Source organism: Erythrolamprus reginae, chromosome 3, assembly GCF_031021105.1.
Source record: "Erythrolamprus reginae isolate rEryReg1 chromosome 3, rEryReg1.hap1, whole genome shotgun sequence".
NCBI classification, from domain to species: Eukaryota; Metazoa; Chordata; class Lepidosauria; order Squamata; family Dipsadidae; genus Erythrolamprus; species Erythrolamprus reginae.
This window is the reverse complement of record NC_091952.1, coordinates 220,764,228-220,785,611: the sequence shown is the minus strand read 5'-3', so window position 1 is coordinate 220,785,611 and position 21,384 is coordinate 220,764,228. Positions and strand designations below refer to the sequence as shown.

The window sequence follows — 21,384 nt, the reverse complement described above, 5'->3', positions numbered from 1 at the left end:
AGTCTCAAAAGAGGAAGAAATTGCCAAATCTGTAAAGAAGGGGGATAAAACCTTCTTCAGATATATTAGTGATAGGAAGAAGAAAAACTGCAGCATCACAAAGCTTAGTACCGGGAATAATACATGCATTGATGGGAATAAGGAGGTCGCTGACCATTTCAGTAGCTACTTCTGTTCAGTTTTCTCAAAATACACCTTACAATATAATACTATAGATGAATATAGCATTTCTTCCAGCTGTATGGATTCAGCTCTAGTGATCCAGCCGATGTCTTAGAAGAACTTGAACGATTAAAGATAAATAAGGCAATGGGTCCAGATGGCATCCACCCCAGAGTTCTTAAAGAACTCAGATTTGTCATTGCTACCCCCCTGACTGATTTATTTAACCAACCCCTGTTAACAGGAGATGTGCCTGAGGATTGGAGAATGGCCAGTGTTGTGCTTATCCACAAGAAGGGCAGTAAAGAAGAAGCTGGTAACTATAGGCCAGTTAGCTTGATGTCAGTTGTAGTTAAAATGATGGAGACTTTACTCAAAAAGAGGATAAATCAGCACCTTAAAAACAATAACTTATTGGACCGAAATCAGCATGGCTTTACTGAAGGCAAATCATGTCAGACTAATCTCATTTATTTCTTTGACTATTTCAAAAAGGTGTTGGATGAAGGTGGTGCCGTGGATATTGCCTATCTGGACTTCACCAAAGCCTTTGATACGGTTCCACATAAAGAGCTGATAGATAAATTAGTGAAGATTGGACTTAATCCCTGGATAGTTCAGTGGATTTGCAGCTGGCTGAAGCGTAGACATCAGAGAGTTATTGTTAATGGCGAGTATTCTGAGCAGAGACAGGTTACAAGTGGTGTGCCACAAGGATCTGTTCTGGGTCCTATTCTTTTTAATATGTTTGTGAGTGACATAGGGGAAGGTTTGGTAGGGAAGGTTTGCCTATTTGCCGATGACTCTAAAGTGTGCAATAGGGTTGATATTCTTGGAGGCGTCTGTAATATGGTAAATGATTTATCTTTACTAGATAAATGGTCAAAGCAATGGAAACTGCAGTTTAATGTTTCTAAATGTAAAATAATGCACTTGGGCAAAAGGAACCCTTCTTGTGTCTAGTTCTCTTGGTGTGCAGTGCTCTATAGTGTCGTTTTGACGATAGGAGTTGAAGCAATTTATGTCTAGGATGTGAGGGGTCAGAAAATATTTTCACTGCCCTCTTTTTGACTTGTGCAGTAAATGGAAGGCAGGTTGGCAGCAATTGTTTTTTTCTGCAGTTCTGATTATCATCTGAACCAGACAGTTATAGAGTTGCAGATGACAGACTTAATAATTCATCTGCAGAACTAGTATCAGCAGCTCCTTGGCCAGTTTGAGCTTCCTGAGTTGGCACAGAAAGAACATTCTTTGTTGTGTCTTTTTGATGACGTTTTTGATGTTAGGTGACCATTTTAGGTCTTGAGATATGATAGAACCTAGAAATCTGAAGGTCTCTGCTGTTGATACTGTGTTGTCTAGTATTGTAAGAGGTTTTCTCAGCATTAGCATGTTATGAATGTTATGAAATTCCCTGTATGAACTTTGAAAACTCCCAATCACTCTTACTTAGAATTAAATTGTTAATATGGTTTTGAATTATTGTATAGTTGATGAAGGTTTACAGAAAAATGCTTCTTCACCAGAATGCAAGATTTTTATGTATCCTAGCAAACTGATATTATATAGACTATAGCTCTAATTTCTATTCCTTAGCATTAGGCTATACTGTATATACATATGCAGGTTGAAGGCAGGAGAGTTATTAATAAAACTTGAATATTAGATAAAGCAAAATGTATATGTCAAATTAAAGGTGGAATCATATGGTTGATCTACCAACACAAATAAAACAAACCACTCTATTTTATTTTAATGCAAAGAATAATCTGTTGTGACACTATTTTCTTGAAATCTTCAGATATCTGCATATTTACAATAATTTGAAAAAAAGTATTTAGATAGTATATTCATATTAATAATATCATATTAATAATATAATAATATTATATAATAATAATAATAATAATAATAATAATAATAATAATAATATAATCATATTATTTCTAAATGTTGCTTATTATCCTACAGTGTGTAGGCATTTATTCTTTCAAATGGGATGTCTAAAAGGTTTGGAGAAAGTATAAATCGTTATATAAAGGCACATGAAACTCCTGTGCTCTTTTACAAATTCTATCATTACGGTACTGTCAAAAATATCAATTCTCTTCAGGGACATTCTTATCAGTTTTTATAACCAGATTTTCCTTTCTTTTAATGCTGCCATTTAGTATACGCTGTCTACAGCATTCAATTAGTATGCCTGCTATGAGGTAAAGTATGTGTGGTTTGCTAGAGTGCCCAAACTTGTTATACGCGAATAAGAATGGCTCTCATTTTGGTTGCTACAGCAGGATTGATGTTTTTCTCTGTCTTATGCAATTTCCTAACTGGTTATGTATGCCAAAGTTTAAAAGTTCACTTTTCTATCTAAAATATATGGTACACAATATATTTAGGCCCTAATCCTCTATAGGTTTTTCTTACAAGGATATTAAATATAGTATCAGATTTATATATAAAGCTGCTTGGCCACTCATCTGTATTTAAAGTAAGAGATACACTGAAAATGTAATCAATAGTTTGTTTAGCGGGGTGTGGGGGTGTGTGGAAACCTATTTATAAAGGTACAGCTTTGAACTTAATTCAGAATAAAATTCATGTAACTATAGAATTTAGTAAATAAATTGTAAAAATTAGTACAATCCTCATTGCTAACCAGATTTTGATGATGAAGAAGAGTGCTTACTAAATTTAAAGTATCAGAAGTTATATCTTAAATATTATGCAATACTATTTAATTAGGTTTGTGCGCTCCCCTATTTTTGTCTCAGATTGCATATATATTTCTAACTTTAAAATAATTTTTTTCTGTTTTTAATTAGAAATTCTCCAACATTCAAGTCATTTGAAGAAAAAGTGGAAAACATAAAGGTAAATGTTAACAATAAAATGTGTTGTTAAAGTAGAAGGAATTGGTTATCAAGGAATTGATTTACCAATATATTGGTAGTATAACACATTTCTCCCAACTATGGAATGAATTTTACATTTAGCACTATTGCAACTTCAAGATAGAATAGAGAAACACTTTTTTGCTTTAAAGTAGAACAAATAGATTCAGTATGAATACCTTTGGAAATATTGTACTGTAGTGGAAAGTGCTTATGTTCCACTTCAGGACTTTTTAGCTTTATTAGTACATAATATGATATAAACATTCTGGAAATTATGGATCCACTCAGTAGTATTATATACTTTTACCCATGAAACCAACTAAAGCCATGCTGCTTGGAATTCTGGCTATCTATTTGTAGCAGATCTGAAGAACTGGATTTTTCTTTTAGAATTGCTTTTGGGTAAAAGGTTTTGAGTTGACATTCTTAGCAAGCCAAGATGAGAAAGTTCCTAGGTGTAATAGTTTCCATTCAAAGAATTGTGCAAATAAAAAAAAGTGTTCTAACATAAAATAGTGTGTAAATATATTCCAGTGGAAACATTTCTCTCTTTGGCATTAGAGTCTTCAGTATTAGAGGTCTTTTTTAAAATCCTCCGGTATTTTTCCACAAATCACAGCAAATTAACAGCAAAGCTATTAAAATGTCATATTTCCCAGAAAAATACTAAAAGGGTATTTTGGATAGGAAGGGGAAGTTTTATAGTTGCGTGGAAACCCTTTTTAAGTTGGTGTGCTGCTTTAAATTGGTAAATGTCTGCTAAATATATAAGTCATCACATAAATTATTTACAGTATCCAGGGATTATCCTCATAAAAGTTTTAAATTGCCCTTTTAGTCTAAAGTTGGAGGAAATAAGCCTGCTGGAGCTGACTTTGGAGATGTCTTGAATTCTGCTGCCAACGCCAGTGCCACAGAAGCTACTCCAAAGCAGATTGAAGAGGAGACTCAATGATTGCCTCACCTTTGTACTGTCCACTGCCAGATGCTGCAAGCAATTGCTCAAGTGCATCACCTCTGCTGTTGACTCCTCCAGTATGTTCTTCTGTTTAGCACTTAGCTTTCCAAATATTTAATAGTTTCTCGAGGTTCAGAGTACTTTTGGAATAGGAAAATACACTTGCCTTTGTTAATCTGCAGGACAGGAATTTTTATGTATTTTGAGAATTAGGCTTAATTCCAGTCTAGGTAATCACTAAGTTTTACTGCATTACAAAAAATTAAAAAGAGAGCTGGAACATTATGTACATGTGACATCTACATTTTAAGCCATCACCTCATGTCTGCTTTCACAAACACACCTTGAAAGTCTTTGTCTAGCCATTATGTAGATACTCTTAATTGATACTCTTACTAATATTCTTTGGCCAAATGAATTGGTTGGGTTTTGAAGTGGCTACTGTACCACATTTTTTGCAGCTTTCAAAGCTGAAGAAGGGTAGCTTCCAAGTATGTCATCTGTGATTTACTGAAGTTCTCCAGAAAATATTTCTTTTGACAGATCCTAGCCTGAGATACATTTTTTCCTGGGAGGTTACAGGTGGACTTGATTCAGTTTTTGCCTTGTCTACTGAAAGTTGCAGAAGTAAAATGAGCTTACAGGTATGAAGCAGATGATAAATGTAAAAGCCCAATACAGCATAGTAGTGCTTTCAAATCATTCCATGATATTAAAAGTGTTATGTTTATTCCTCTCTCGTGAATTTAAAATCATGGGACAGTATAGTCCATCCGCCTCTCAATTATAATTGGTTGAAGCTTTGGGCAGTTTGTAACTTATGTACGTAAATTCTAGGAGTTTGCATCTGAAAGAAAAGGCCTTCAGTGAAATAGGAGCCTATCTAAATTGAAAACCCATGTTGAAGCTTGAGGATATATTTAAATATTGCAAACATAGGTCAATTTCATATATAAAATGTTAATTTGTTGCTCTCAAAAGATTTGATTTTGCAGAAGCAAAATGTAGTCCACCTTTATATGTTTATTTTTTGGCACCTTATAAAATATGTTTTGCATATGTTTTTGCTACTTTTAATCACCAAGCTTAAACTGAACTAGAACACATCCTTAAGATGCAACGTAACTTGGGCTTTGTCTTTATAGCTGCACCAAAAAGGTTACACATCATATAAGTCAACTTAAGCTGTATTTGACAGCTTTCTGTAGCATTTCAGATTTAATCTGAATACTTGATTACATATACAAATAAAATGCATTGTATTTGTCAAAAACAAAAGGCTACTTGAATGTTTTCAAACATGGTTCTATATTTCATACAGTTCAGTTGTATGCATATTTACTTCGAATTCAATTGCATATTAGTTACCTTTAAAATACTTAGCTATAATTCTTAACAGCTCCCTCAGAACTAAGTTGTGCTGGGTATAAAGTCTTTTTTACAAGAGAATCCCTTCTTAACTGTTCCAGTCAATTCCATATACAGTGATCCCCCGAGTTTTGCGATCCCGATCATTGCGAATCGCTATATCGCGATTTTTCCACCCGATGACGTCACTCCCTTCCTTTCTCATCTTTCTTTCTCTCTCTCTTTCTCTATCTTGCTTCTTCCTCTCTCACACTCTCTTCCTCCCTCTCTCATCTCTTTCTTTCCTTCTCTCTCTTTCTCTATCTCTCCCCCTCTTGCTCTCCAGCGATGGGGAAACCCCATCTTCGGCTCCTGGCTGCTGCGGCGCTGCAAGCGAGCAGCCGGGCGGGCGGGTGAACGGGCAAGCGGCAAGCGATCTTGGGGTTTCCCCTTTGCCCAGGCAAAGGGGAAACCCCAAGATCGCTTGCCCGTTTGCCCGCCCGCCCGGCTGCTTGCTTGCAGCGCCGCAGCAGCGAGGAGCCGGGCGGGCGGGCGAACGGGCAAGCGGCAAGCGATCTTGGGGTTTCCCCGTTGCCTGGGCAACGGGGAAACCCCATCTTTGGCTCCTCGCTGCTGCCGCGCTGCGGAGCAGATCAGCTGTTGGGCGGCCGAAGGGGTCTTCCCCGCCGCCCACACGCAAACTCCACCATCTGCGCATGTGCGGCCATGGAAAACAGGACGCGCATGCGCAGATGGTGTTTTTACTTCCGTGCCGCTACATCGCGAGTTTACGATTATCGCGCGGGGTCTTGGAACGGAACCCTCGCGATAATCGGGGGATCACTGTAGTATGATTTTGCTTTTGTTTATAACAACCTTGTTCAGTTGAATTTTTTCCTATTTATATGTACTGAAGTCTTGCTGTGCTTTGAACTCATATGTACACACACAAATTCTGCACTGCAGTTGCTGTTAGAACTTCTGTAAAATAAATAATTGGCTTCCAACTGGTATGTTAGAGCTTAGACAGTGGAAAACAAGATGAAAAGTGCCATATAAAGATACCCTAAAGAAGCAAAGTAGGATTATAAGATTGTAAAGTCTTTTATAATCTTGGGCAGTATGTATGCATGTGGGCATAACCATGGGTGAGTCTCCAATACACAATACACAAGTGGTAAATAACTATTACAGATAAATTTTAGTTTTCCTTACAAATAGAGATACATTTTGATGTAGCCTGATACTGAGACATCATAAGGTACAACATACAAGATATGAGAATAAATGAAAATATATTTGTTTTAGGAAATCATTATTCCCGAAATATGTACAAGCGTTCAGTTACCCCCATAATTAATATAGATAAATAACACCAAACATTTGATATTCTAAGAATGGATTTGCAGATAAGTATTACACTTTGTCCTTTTGCCAATTTATTGACAGCTTGAATTGTGGTTTATTAAATCTAGAATGTCCCCTTTGAAGTTTATTTATCTTCCAGGGTATTCTAGATGATAACATTCGGTAGTATGCTACTCTAACATGCTTAACTATGTTTAAGATTTACCTCACCCAATTGATTGAATTGCTCAACACACATTACAAGCTGGACTTTTGAACCCACTAGGCCAGTTAGTGGTTCAGTTTGTCAGGAATAAAACAACTATTTTAGATTTTAGAAAAACAATTATTACTTCCAAGTGAAAACCACAAGGCGGCAGTAGTTGAACAAAAATAAAGACTGAATTTCTTGATAGAACAAACAGTGTGTGTTTTTAATAGAATAGAATTCTTTATTGGCCGTGTGATTGGACACACAAGGAATTTGTCTTTGGTGCATATGCTCTCAGTATACATACAAGAAAAGATACATTTGTCAAGAATCATGAGGTACAACACTTAATGATTATGATAGGGGTCAAATAAGCAATGAGGAAACTTAGACACAATTGATTTGGTTACTCTGAATTACTAAGCAATAGGGCTGTTCATACATGTGCAGTTATTTTGAGCTTTCAATTTTACAGTACTGAAAAACCATAGCTTAATTCTGGATATTTCTTAGAAAACTTCATGAACATGTTAAAAAATTGAGTGAAAGACTGACACCTAATTGATATTTGAGAAATGGAGAAACAGGTGGAGGCAGAAGGCATGGAATTTTTTTGGGTGGTGGTGGTGCCTGAAATTCACTTACAATGCCCTAAGTTGGGTAGGCAAAGTTGGCTCTTCTATGACTTGTGGACTTCAACTCCCAGAATTCCTGAGCCAAGCATGCTAGTTCAGGAATTCTGGGAGTTGAAGTCCACATGTCATAGAAGAGCCAACTTTGCCTACCCCTGCCCTAAGTGATCCACTGATGATGAAATAAATAGCACTGGTTTATTTATTAAAACACTTACTATTGAAGTGGACACTTTTAAGATCGTGACTTGCCTAACAATTAAGGCACAGGGTTAAAAAGCTGGAAAGCGAGTACATGTTCTGCATTAACCATGTAAACCGGCTGGGTGACTGGGTCACATAGGAAGGAAGGTTTGATGGGTATGTTCACAGTCTTGGAAGTTATTTGTAAAAATAATAAAAATATGCAAACAAAAGATTTGAGAATTCTCTGTCCCACCTGGGGTTCCCACTCTTCCCTCCTAATTCTTGGATTTGCAATGTCGCCCTAGAGAAACAAGCGTAGGTGAGTTCCCAAACGTACATGGCACAAACACTGGCGACAACATAGCAACTTCATGAAGAAAAACAGCCGAGCGTCATAAACTCCGCGCCGCAGCGGAACGAAGGAATCGGGTTCTGTTCAACCCGAAAGTTTCCTCCTATGACATTTGGTGAACTTCCGCTCAATTCCAGATACAGTTTAAGAAACTCCTCCTACTCAGGATCTCTGTTGTGTTGAGATGGATTGGAGGCTTGCCGCTTCCGGTGTGGGCGGAGCTTCTTGGCCAGCCGCGCTCGGCTTCAATCATGGTAGTCGCCGGTCTCTTAGCTGCCGCTGCTGTTGGGCGAACTGTACATCGGGGAGCTGCTTCGGTAGGAAGACGCGTCTCCTGCGCCAGTCCTGGGGTGACGCTTGGCTGTCGTCGGGAGGCTTCTTCAAAAGGAGGGGAAGTTGGCGGCGGAAGTAAGGTAGGACTGTGTGCATCCTCTCTTACTCTTCCCCTGGCTTTCTTTTCGCGTATACAGTACAGTACTGTACTTTCTTCCGGAGCTGGAGAAGAAGTGCCGCCTTAACGAGTCCTTTAAACTCTCGAGCTTCTCCCGCCTAAATGCTTTGCCCGGGGACGGCCTGAGACTGACCCTAAATTAACCTTATTTAACCTTATTTTTATTTTATTTTATTAATTTAATAAATTAGATTGTCTACAGTTGACCTTTCCCCGTTTCTAAGAGGTCTGTAAGGAGAGTGCATGAGCGCGCAACTGTGCCTACCGTCCCTGTCCTATTGTCCTCTTTTATTGTTACTTTTTACTTATGTTTATACAACCTACTATTATCCTATACATGTTTGACAAACAAATAAAAATAAAATAATTCGGTACCAGAAACCTGTACGGAGAAATGTTTTCCATCTTGTCTAGGCTCGAATAAAAACTTTATAATGCTGGGCACCCTTTGCAAACTTCTTTTTCCCGGCTTTAACTGTTGTGATCTTTGTTATCATAAGAACATCCTCCTCTTATTATTTTATATAAGTTTGCTGTTGTATTTTTTTTCCCTTGGGACCCATCTTCTACTTGAGCAGGGGGCTGGATTAGAAGACCTTCAAGGTCCCTTCCAGCTTGTTCTATTCCTATTAAATAAATAAATACTGACGCCCTAAAGATCAGTACCAACACACGTAACAATCCCCCAAAACATCCCCTATTCACCCACAAATTCCTCACCCTGAACCACCCAAACATCTACACAACGGAATAAGCAATACTGTCCAATAGCTCACTGATGTGACCCTTTAGTTCATTGTTAAGTGCAAGTATAACTCTGGGATAAAAAATATTCAGAAAAAGTTTGGTCCGAGTTTTAAATGTTCTGCATCTTCTGCCAGAAAGCAACAGTCCAAAAAGGTTGTAAGCAGGATGAGAAGAGTCTCAGAACGTTGTACACCTTCCTAGAACAGTGAGATGCAAAGATATCATCCAGGACTGGTAGCTGGAGCCCAATGATATTCTGGACAGTTTTAATGATTCTCTGTAGAGCTTTTTTAATCTGATACAGACCTGTTCCCATACTATGTAAGAATGCTGTATGTCAAGACACTCAAGGATAGTAGGATATTCCTATTCTATTCATCTCTTTACCTCTCTAGTACACTGTCCATCTATCCTTAACCTCAGAAAACAAAACCGTTTTCTTGATTGTCAACAGTAGTGACTTTACAGGGCATATGGCTTGACACGTTGACATATAATGCATATGTTTTATTTTCCATTTTTACTTCTGAATCTTTCTTTTGGTTTCCAAATTGGTCATTTTAGAGGTTCATAGAAATATATTTATTTATTTATTTAATTTATTTATTAGATTTGTATGCTGCCCCTCTCTGTAGATATAATTAGATATAATTATACTCATTAGTCCAATACAGTATGTACATACCCGGTTTTCCCCAAAATAAGATATCTCCTGATAATAAGCCCAATCAGGTTTTTGAGTGCATGGCAATAAAACCAAGCGCTTATTTCAGGGTTTTTAAAAAATATATAAGGCAGGGTTTTATTTTCAGGAAAACACGGTATGTAATTTTCTGGCATAATCTATACAATCAAAGGCTTTTTTTGAAAGCAATAATCAAAAAGGAATCTTCATTTTTGAAGTATATTGCTCACTCTCCATTATTCATTCAGTGTTAACTATCTGGTTTTATGTCTTTCACCCTTTCCTTGTCTGTTCATTTGATTTATCTGTATCCACATATGGCACTATTCTTTTTAGTAAACAAAATATTTTAACAATTTTCTCTTGTTAGCTTAAGAATATCTTAAGTACACCTTCTCATTTCCAGGCCCACAGAGATTTGTTCCATGTCTGTTGACACACATAGAGCTATTCCATAAAGATTTTCAGTATACCTTCTGAAATTGTTTTTATAGTTGGCTCATACACTTATGCAACAATTTGGTAGAAAATGATCTGTTATTTATTGTGTCGTAGCTGAGCATATAATTAGTAGTGCATTTTTAGTGTTATTGCCACTTCATTCCATTTGGGTCTCATACCCTAAATCAGGGGTAGGCAAAGTTGGCTCTACTATGACTTGTGGACTTCAACTCCCAGAATTCCTGAGCGAATCATGCTAGTTCAGGAATTCTGGGAGTTGAAGTCCAGATGTCATAGAAGAGCCAAGTTTACCTATCCCTGCCCTAAGATCATGCATCACATTGCCATGATGTTTTTCCCATTCATGGAGTTAGAGTAGGTGTGGCCTGTACATGATATATCTGATCTGCAGGCCGCCCATTTGACACCCCTGGCTCTAGATATTGTATAATTTAAAATTGTGTGTGCTCAGCCTAATTTATTCCTAAAATATTCAGTCATATTTATTTTTTAACATCCTATGATCTACTGCATTGTTTCATGCATCTGAGGCTGAATGTTGGCAGTTAAAATAAGCCCTGTAGCCTGATCATCTCTGGCAGTCCTACAGCATTCAATGAAGTAAATAGTTTCGGCATACCTGATTGCAAATTTAGGCTGCAGATTTACATTTGTTTGACTCTTTAAGAACTCTGAGGTTTAGGTTACAAGACAAGCATTTAAGGCCATTTATTTTTACTTGAAAGTAAATTCCACTATATACATTAGGCCATCCTAAATTTAGAAGGGAATATTTGTAGTTCAGGATTGAACGATGGGGTTCCTTGGTGCTTTCTAAGCTTGATTGTTTTCTTACAGACATTTCATTACCTAACTAAGCAAATCTGATGATCCTATCTAATTTGGTAATGAAATGTCTGCAAGAAAACAGCCAAGTTCAGAGGGCACCAAGGACCCCACTATTCTAAATTTATTTTTCAAAGTAGAAATCACTATACAGTTATTTTAAACAATGATTAAAATTCACAGCATATAACTCTTAATACTATGATAGAAAGGCCATGTGAAGCTCTGGGGAGAGATTCTGAAAAACCCTGTTCTTTCATTGTAGGACTAGGCAGATCCTCACTAGAAATGTTTAAAATGCAAAAGTGATATAAAATATTTTTAATTTTTTTTAAAGCAGCCTTATATATATATCTTAAACTTGCATGCCCACTGTGTAAAATGCCCTTGTCCTCAGATGTGTGTACATGCTCACACAACAGGCACAAAATTAGTGTGATATCACATTGTCTAGCATTTAAGGTGTTCCACAGCTGTATTTTACACTGCCCGGTGTTTTTTAACTATTATGAAATGGAACATACTGCGTTACGTGTTACCTTGAGCACATAAGGGAAAGGTACATTATAAAGATAGTAAATAATGATTAGAACCAAGTATGCATGATCCTGAAAGTAGATAGGTTACAATAGATCACCATCCTTAACACTGAGATAGGAAGAACATTCTTAGCCACTTCAACTGTTTATCTGGGAATATATAAGTGTAACACTACCAACATCTCCATCTATAAATGAATGAATGAATGAATGAATGTTTGAGATTATTCATATGATTCTTGCTACTTTTTCTTGATACCCTTAATTCTTCTATAAAATAAAAATGTATCTGTAAAAATTACATTGAAAGTTAATAAATCAAATCTGATAATTTCCTAAATTAAAATGACTGCTTTTTCTAGGTGCCTTCCAAGAATGTGGAATCCTTTGCATCAATGTTGAGGTCCTGTCCTTTAATTCAGATGGGACCAGCCAAAGACAAAATTGTCACAGGAAAAATATTTAACATATTAGAAGATGATCTATACATTGATTTTGGTGGCAAATTTCATTGTGTTTGCAAGCAACCAGAAGATGGCAAGTAAGTATAGTCATACTATAGATATTTACTATGCACAAATCTAAATAGTATGTATTATAGTGAACTATTTTATGATATTGTTAAATAATATATCTTCTTCAAATTTCTGATTTCATTTTTTAAAAATCTGACTAAGCATTTTCCTTACAAAGAGTAATGAGCTTAAGAGATCATGTATGTGCAAGGCTTCAATGGCAAAAAGGATCTTTTACGTATTTCTGCCTCTTAAATATGGCAACATTTATACAGAATGTCATTTTCCTGATTAATTGGCATCTAGAAGAACAGAACATCAAGTTGATATTCAAGATTGCTGCATTTAGTTTTTGCATTTTGCCCTTGTGGTTGTTGTGAAGTTGTGTCTGACCCATCGCAACCCCAAGGATAACATTTCTCCAGGCCTTCCTGTTCTCTATCATCCCCCAGAGTCCATTTAATATCACGCCTACTGCATCAGTGACTCCATCCAGCCACCTCATTCTCTGTTGTCCCATTCTTCTTTTGCCCTCAATCTTTCCCAGCATTAGGCTCTTCTCCAGTGAGTCCTTCCTTCTCATTAGGTGACCAAAGTATTTGAGTTTCATCTTCAGGATCTGGCCCTCTAAAGAGCAGTCAGGGTTTATCTCCTCTAGGACTGACGTGTTTGATTGCCTTGCAGTCCAAGGGACTTGCAGGAGTCATCTCCATATTGTTCAGAGGCCTCAATTCTTTGGTGCTCAGCCTTCCTTATGATCCAACTTTCACAGCCATACATTGCAACTGGGAAAATCATAGCGTTGACTATACAGTGTTCCCTTGACTTTCGCGGGTCCGACATTCGCTAAAAGTCTATACCACAGTTTTTAAAAAATTATTATTAAAAGAATACTCTGTGATGGTTTTTTTTTTCACGCCAAGGAGCCGCCTGATGTACAATACTGGGCGTTTTAATTCTCATCCTCCCTTCCCCACCCCAGCCATCTTGCTTCTTTAAATAAAAGCTCCGCTTCTGCCCCAGCCTCCCGATCCCTCCCCTTTAATTCTTAGAGCGCTGGTATGCTCCACTTGAAGCCAAGCCTTACTCCCTCCTGCTGCTGCCGCAGCAAGCACAGCAAAGCCCCCAGCTTGCCACCCCATTGCCCCTGCGGGTTCTGGAGGTAAGTAAAACCAGGAATAGAGGAGGCAGGGGGAGGAAGGAAGGGAGCATCTCTACTTCGCAGAAATTTGACTTTTGTGGTCGGTCTTGGAACGTATCCCCCGCAAAAGTTTAGTTTAGTTTATTTAGATTTGTATGCCGCCCCTCTCCGAAGACTTGGGGCGGCTAACAACAATAAAGAAAACAATGTAACAAATCTAATATTAAAAAGTAATTTAAAAACCCCAATTTAAGAGACCAATCATACAAACAAGCCTACCATGTATAAAAGTCAAGGGACCACTGTACACACCTTTGTTGGCTGGGCAATGCCTCTGCTTTTTAGTGCGCTGTCTAGATTTGCCTTAGCTTTCTTCCCAGGAGCAAGCATCTTTTAGCGTTTTGCCTAACCCTGGCCAAATTTTGCATTTTAAAGGGAGAGAAAGGTATGAGGCAGTTCTCCAGAAAGAGCCTCAGGAAACAGAAAATGATGGCTGAGAAGATCAAGCGTGAGAGAAGAAGAAAAAATATTTTGCAGGGGAAGGGAGAAAAGGATTCCAGAGCTATCTTTAAGGAAGCAGAAGTAAAGAACGGAAACAGAGGAGGAAGAGTCCATAAATAAGAGCCATTTATTAGTTCCTTGTTCAAGTTGGAGCCTATCAATTTATGGTTTGCCTCCTAAGTGAAAAGACTGCCAAAATTTGATGATATTACTCTTCTTCTTTGAGATAGACCAGGTTGACCCTTAAGTCCGACCTTTATTGAGCTAGCCTATAGTATTATTTCTTTATTACTTAGATTTGTATGCCGCCCCTCTCCGAAGACTCGGGGTGGCTCACAACACGTGGAAACAAATCATAAATAATCTGACAATTTAAAAATATTAAAGATTTAAAAAAGACCCCATATACTAACAGACATACACACAAGCATACCATACATAAATTAGACATGCCCAGGGGAAGATGTTTCAGTTCCCCCATGCCTGACGGCAAAGGTGAGTTTTAAGGAGTTTACGGAAGGCAGGAAGAGTAGGGGCAGTTCTAATCTCCGGGGGCAGTTGGTTCCAGAGGGCCGGTGCCGCCACAGAGAAGGCTCTTCCCCTGGGGCCCGCCAACCGACATTGTTTAGTTGACGGGACCCGGAGAAGGCCCACTCTGTGGGACCTAATCGGTCGCTGGGATTCGTGCGGCAGGAGGCGGTCTCGGAGATATTCTGGTCCAATGCCATGAAGGGCTTTAAAGGTCATAACCAACACTTTGAATTGTGACCGGAAACTGATCGGCAGCCAATGCAGACTGCGGAGTGATGGTGAAACATGGGCATACCTAGGTAAGCCCATGGGCATACCTAGGTAAGCCCAAGCCTCAGGATTTTCTTTCCCCTCCTTATGTATGGAGCTGTGTTCTTAATCTTAGCAACTTGAAGATGTATGAACTTCAATTCCAACATCCTGGGTTTAACGTGTACACTTCTTCAAGTTGCCAAGTTTGACAAACACTGCTCCAGAGTGTTGAGGCAGAGTCAGTTTGAAGTCCCTCCCCCCAATGTTTTAAATGCTGTAATGCTTAAATGCCTTTCCCAGGCTTATATATTTTGTAACTGTTGCTGCATAGTTTCCCCAAGGTCATTTCTTTGGCTCTCCACAATTGCTCCCTCCCAAATAATTATGCTCTTACTCCTACTGTGAATTGCAGTTATCATCATAGCCTTCACACTTAGCTGTACTGGAAACTTTGCGGAGAAGATGCAAAAATAAGAGCTGCTCATGTTACTAATACATTTTGGGGCACTTTTCTTCTAGTTGAATTGGAATAAGTGGGCTCTTTTCCACAACACCCAGTGTGGGTATAAACTTTTACAGCTTCGTAGCTATTATGCAGACAACAGAAATTCAAAGAAAAAATAAATTGGGGAAAACATTTAGGTTATGAGTTCTTAAATTCTTTTCAACATCTGTTCACACAGTGGCTTTAAGAAGTATCTACATTTTCTTTTGTGTAACATGTAGTAATATAGACATACAGTGGAACCCCGACATAAGAGCTGCTCTACTTAAGAGCAACTCGAGATAAGAGCTGGGAGGGGAGAGATATTTTTGTTCTACTTACAAGCCCAAATTCGAGATACAAGCGCCAAGGAGCTGTCTCCTGAAGCCAAACGCTAACTTCCGCGTTCGGCTTCAGGAGACAGCTGCGAAGCGGCGTGCGTGTTTTAAAAGGTTGCAGCCGGCCTGGGAGGCTCGGGGGGGTGCTTGCAGCTTTCTTTCTTGCTCTTTTTCTTTCTCTCTTTTACCTTCCCTTCCTCTATTTCTTCTTTTCTTTCTCCTTCCCACCTTCTTCCCTCCCTCCCTCCCTTCACTCATTCCTCTCTTACTCTCCCCTTTCATAAGTTTCCTTGCTTCCTTCCTCTGTTCCTGTCCCTTCCCCCTTTCTTTCTTTCTTTCTTTCTTTCTTTCTTTCTTTCTTTCTTGCTCTTTTTCTTTCTCTCTTTTACCTTCCCTTCCTCTATTTCTTCTTTTCTTTCTCCTTCCCACCTTCTTCCCTCCCTCCCTCCCTTCACTCATTCCTCTCTTACTCTCCCCTTTCATAAGTTTCCTTGCTTCCTTCCTCTGTTCCTGTCCCTTCCCTCTTTCCTTCCTTCCTTCCCACCCTCTGTCCATTCATTCACCCATTCCTCTCTTGATCGCTTAAAGCCGGTCCCTGGTGCAAAAAGGGTTGGGGACCTCTGTCCTACAGGATTGGGTGGCAGAGAAGTTGAACATATGTAAATTTAAAAGTTTAAGAAAGTTTACAAGTTAAGTGAAAGAAACTTCATTATTCATTTATATGTACATGTACATTTCTTCATTAAAAACATGTCTTTCTGCATAATTTAGACTAACTTTGTGAGTTTTTTGAGGGCTGGAACCAATTAAAATTATTTACATTAATTCCTATGGGGAAAAGTCGTTCGAGATAAGAGCTGCTCGACTTAAGAGCCCAGGTCCGGAACGAATTAAACTCGTATCTCGAGGTACCACTGTATACTGTAGTAGCAGATCTATATTTGTGTTTCTTTGTCTCATGGTTTGTGTTGCTTTTTGTGGTTTGTTGGATGCATGCACTAGGAAGCATGTATACTCTGGGCCATGAGACCAGGAGGGTATAGAATGGAGCTACGAGGGTCACCCCGAAAGTAATGCATCTATTTTTTTTCCTTCAACAATTATTTATTTAATACAATGAAACTTACATACAAGAAAGAATGATGTTTCTTATACACTCCCTACACAAGGGAGCTTGTGTTTTGAATGTTCCCAACAGTTTCTTTCTCCACAGTGAGAAATTCAATGATGACACGCTACTTGTAAAGTACATCACTTACAGAAGCCATTTCGAAACATTGCTGTAGCTACGCTGTCTCAAGAAACGCAAAATTCTGCTGCATGAATCCCAGCGACCAATTAGGTCCCACAGAGTGGGTCTTCTCTGGGTCCCGTCAACTAAACAATGCCGCTTGGCGGGACCCAGGGGAAGAGCCTTCTCTGTGGCGGCCCCGGCCCTCTGGAACCAACTCCCCCCAGAGATTAGAATTGTTCCCACCCTCCTTGCCTTTCGTAAGCTACTTAAAACCCACCTCTGCCGCCAGGCATGGGGGGACTGAGATACTCTTTCCCCCTAGCCGTTACAATTTTATGCATGGTATGTCTGTATGTATGTTTGGTTTTTATAATAATGGGTTTTTAATTGTTTTTAGTATTGGATTATTATTGTATACTGTCTTATTATTGCTGTTAGCCGCTCCGAGTCTCCAGAGAGGGGCGGCATACAAATCCAATAAATAATAAATAATAATAATAATAATAATAAAATTTACACATGCACTCCTGACAATTCAAATAATGTATATCTAAAGTTTCTCATTCATACCATTACTGTAGGCTGAGAAAAAAATGTGGTGCATTACTTTCTGGGGGATCCTTGTATTAACAGCCTTTTGAACAACTGCCCAAACGCCGCTCCATAGGACGGCCCTGGGGGATCATCTAGATTTCAACCATTTTCAAACTTGATCTTTCTTTTGCTGGTTGCTCTAGCTTTACCTAATTTAGTCCTGTTTTGTTCAGAGCATTTTCTGAGAGCAGTCTGCTGTTGAATAGGACGGACAGAGGTTTGAACCCCCTTACTCAATTTATTTCCTGTATTCCATTCAGATATAAAGAATAAAACTAATTAAAAGAAAGAGAGAAGGTGGAAAATAAATTCCACTTTAGTGAGATATACTTGATTAAAGTATTTGAAGGGCATTAGACCTGCACCTATGAGGACTAACCTAAATGGCCTCAGCAATTTGATCTGGACGTAATAGCTTTTTAAATAAGCCAAGCTATGATTTCAGAGGAAAGCTATCAGAGAACATTCCAAGAGAAATGTTCTCCTGATAGCTTTTCCCTGAAATCATAGCTTGGCTTAAAAGAAACAACAGTAAAATTGCTGAAGACCCACTGCACTGTATCCAAATTTGTAGTATAAAGTTTTCATGATTCCTGAATCTTCTGTTATTTTTTCATATTGTATATTCATTTAAAAGGAGTTATAATTATCAATAGTAGCCATCTTTAAATGGTCATGTTCTAGCTCTGTAAGTTGTATGTGTGTGTGCACTATGTGTTTTATTTATTTATCACAACAATCATGTGTCTCTGACTGATGTACAATCATTTAAAAACAGTAAAATCAACAAAGGAAATAAATTCTGTCTAGAAAAATATATGTAAAAATGCACACCCACAAACATTTTACAGGGATCACTAGAGAGAAGTTTGCGGCTGCTTCTAGTCCTTGAACTTCACAGGAGGGATTCTCTGATGATAATTACAAGTCAACTTTGGCAAGGCAATGCTTCATATAGCCCAGTATTGTGACATAAAGGATTTTTAAAAGAAGTAGCTGGTACTTTGAATTGGACCTCAGAATTGCAGTAATCTCAAAACTGGTACTTTTCTGACTATCGCATTCTGGACAAATCTCCAAAGACTGTCTCATATGTTTAAAATGCTACATAAGCCAGTGGGTGATCAGGATGTAAATTCAGGTGAGTGAAGAAATCTAGATTTATATGTTATAGATGTTGTTATATTAACTGTCTTATAATAACACGGTACAAAATAAATGAAACAAATACAATATAAAAATTGGCATAAGCTAACTACAGCCACAAAATGAGAATGGGAAAAATAAATAAGATGCAAAGGCAAGTCTATGGAGAGGGGCGGCATACAAATCTAAATAATAATAGTAATAGTAATAATAATAATAATAATAATAATAATAATAATAATAATACAAGATTAAATAAATATTAAAGGCATTATATTACACAACAATTAGTGTAATATAAACTCCAAAAGAACAAGACAAATGTGTCAAGATGAAGCTATGTACTAAATTTGTTATGTGTCCTAATTTCCTATATATCAAGAAATGATGGGTATTTATGGCTTCTTTATTTGTTTCACTGCAACAAGAGCAAAGGGGCCATGTAAGTAGATGTAGTTCATGTTTTCTTACAGCAGCATTTGAACATCAAATGGGGTCAGTATCAAATATGAATGCGAAAAATGTAATTTTCTCTGAAATAGATATTTCACATAGGTGATACTGCCCTTTTTGTGGGGGGAAAGACTGGCCAAGCCAAGGGGTAAAATGGAAAATTAATCTGGAATCCCTACGTGGGCACCAGAGAGCGAAGTCAAACCCCTCTTGAACTTTATCTAATCACACTTAAGTCCAAAGTGTCATGCTGAAAATATTCCTATGTATAAGCTCAACTAGACCTGTATACTGCACGAGTCAAAAAGAGGGCGGTGAAAATATTTACTGACCCCTCGCATCCTGGACACAAACCGTTTCAACTCCTACCCTAAAAACGTCGCTACAGAGCACAGCACACCACAACAACTTGACATAAGAACAGTTTTTCACCGAACATCATCACTCTGCTAAACAAATAATTCCCTCAACTTCTATTTCTACTAGTTTTTTTCTCATTCCTATCATCCTTTTCCTCCCACTTAGGACTGTATGACTATAACTTGTTGCTTGTATCCTTAAGATTTTTATTAATATTGATTGTTTCTTCATTGCTTATTTGAACCCATGACAATCATTAAGTGTTTGTACCACATGATTCTTGACAAATGTATCTTTTTCTTCTATGTACACTGAGAGCATATACACCAAGACAAATTCCTTGTGTATCCAATCACACTTGGCCAATAAAGCTATTCTATTCTATTCTATTCTATTCTAGAGCAATGAATCAGGTAATTGAAATATTCACTTGTTTGCTCTGCTTGTTTGCTTGTGGTTCTGCCTGTTTGCTCCTGACTCTTTCAACTTAAAAATTGTTACATTTCCTGACAAGAATGCTTTTCTAAATTTTCCTTTAAAAAAATATATATTAGTTTTTAATGATAATAAGAACAGATACACACTACACAAAAGACTCCCACCACCCAACATCATTCGTTCAAACCCCTCCACTGAAATGAGGGTGTACTGATTTATATTATTTTAAACCAAGAACGTTACTAAGATGTTTACAAATTATAGAGTGATTCCAGTTTATTCTTTATAACTCGATCTCGAATTCTATTAGCCATAAAACCTCTAACCCTGTCCCATCTTCCCATCAGTTTTTTCATTTTATTTTCATTAATCGTATTCATTTTGGTATCCATAATTTCAAACTGAATGTGTTCCACCATGTAATGGTACCAATTTTGTATTATCCATTTTGTTGCATCCTTCTAACTAAAGTTTTACCGCTTGGGCACTTTCTATAGCTGCTCCTTAATTTCTCTGAATTCATCCATATCACTCCTTATTACTAATACTGCCATCTCCTTTTTATATTTAACATCCTATTAATTTTGTCTTGCACCTCTTTCAAGAATTTCTGCATTCCCAAACACTCCCAAAACATATGCATGAACACCCATCTCTCCTGACATCCATGCCAACAGGCACCCTTAACATTCCGATAAATATGCACAAGTTGTACAGGTGTATGATACCACTTATGTAAACTTTTTCTCTTCATTTCTCTTATATTCTTAATTTTTCTTATATTCTCCACTATATTCTTCATCTCTTATGCATCTATTTGGAGTTCACTTTGCCACCATCTAGTTCTTTTCTAAATTTTCCTTTAACTTACCTCTCCCCCTTTTTTAAAAAAGAGAAACAGCATTGCTTTAGATAGAATAGAATAGAATAGAATAGTAGTATTAGAAGGGACATTGGAGCAGGTGTGGGATCATCCCGGTTCAGATCAGGTCACCCAAATTGTTAGCGTCCTGCTAGTGACGTAATTTTGGTGTCATGGGTTTGGTTCTGTCTGTGCAGATCCGTGCTCTTTTTTTCTGAATGTTTGGCTGACTTTCCTGTGTTTTGATGGCTTCTGCTTGATCTGTGTTTTGAAATAAACCCTCCCACCCACTCCCGGGTTAATACTGACCTTTATTTCTTCACCCAAAGCACAGCTGATCAGCTCCTCAGCTGTGTTTTGGGCTGAATCCACGGTCTGAGCACACGTGGAAGTGAAATTGCTCATGGAGACACACATGAAACATGATGCGAACCAGTGGTAAAGATAAGTGGAACCTGCCTAAGCCTTAGAGGTCTTCTAGTCTAACCCGCTGCTTGGACAGGAAACCCTACACCAAATGGTTGTCCAACATCTTCTTTAATACTTCCAGTGTTGGAGCACTTTGGCTTTTATTACTTGTGATTTTCAGTTGTGTTGGAGCTGCCACCACTTAAACCTCTAAGTAGAAACGATCCTTGGTTCCATTTGGTTGAGAAGGGCATAGTTTTATTAGAAGTCGAGTGTATTATGTAGTGCAGTACATTTTCTAATATAAACATTTCTCAAGAAATGGA

At 38.0% G+C, this 21,384-nt stretch overlaps 1 protein-coding gene across 2 annotated transcripts in view; it reads left to right on the top strand.

Moving 5' to 3' along the window:
* TPD52 (tumor protein D52) overlaps positions 1 to 21,384 on the top strand; it is a 73,780-nt gene that overhangs the window by 18,735 nt on the left and 33,661 nt on the right. The window contains exons 5-6 of one of the 2 annotated variants that reach the window (XM_070747969.1): positions 2,988 to 3,036; positions 12,164 to 12,342. In XM_070747969.1, the coding sequence (XP_070604070.1) occupies positions 2,988 to 3,036; positions 12,164 to 12,342 (228 nt within the window). Of the gene's footprint in view, positions 1 to 2,987; positions 3,037 to 3,897; positions 5,296 to 12,163; positions 12,343 to 21,384 lie in introns of those variants that run through there. The other variant, XM_070747968.1, reaches the window with a different exon arrangement.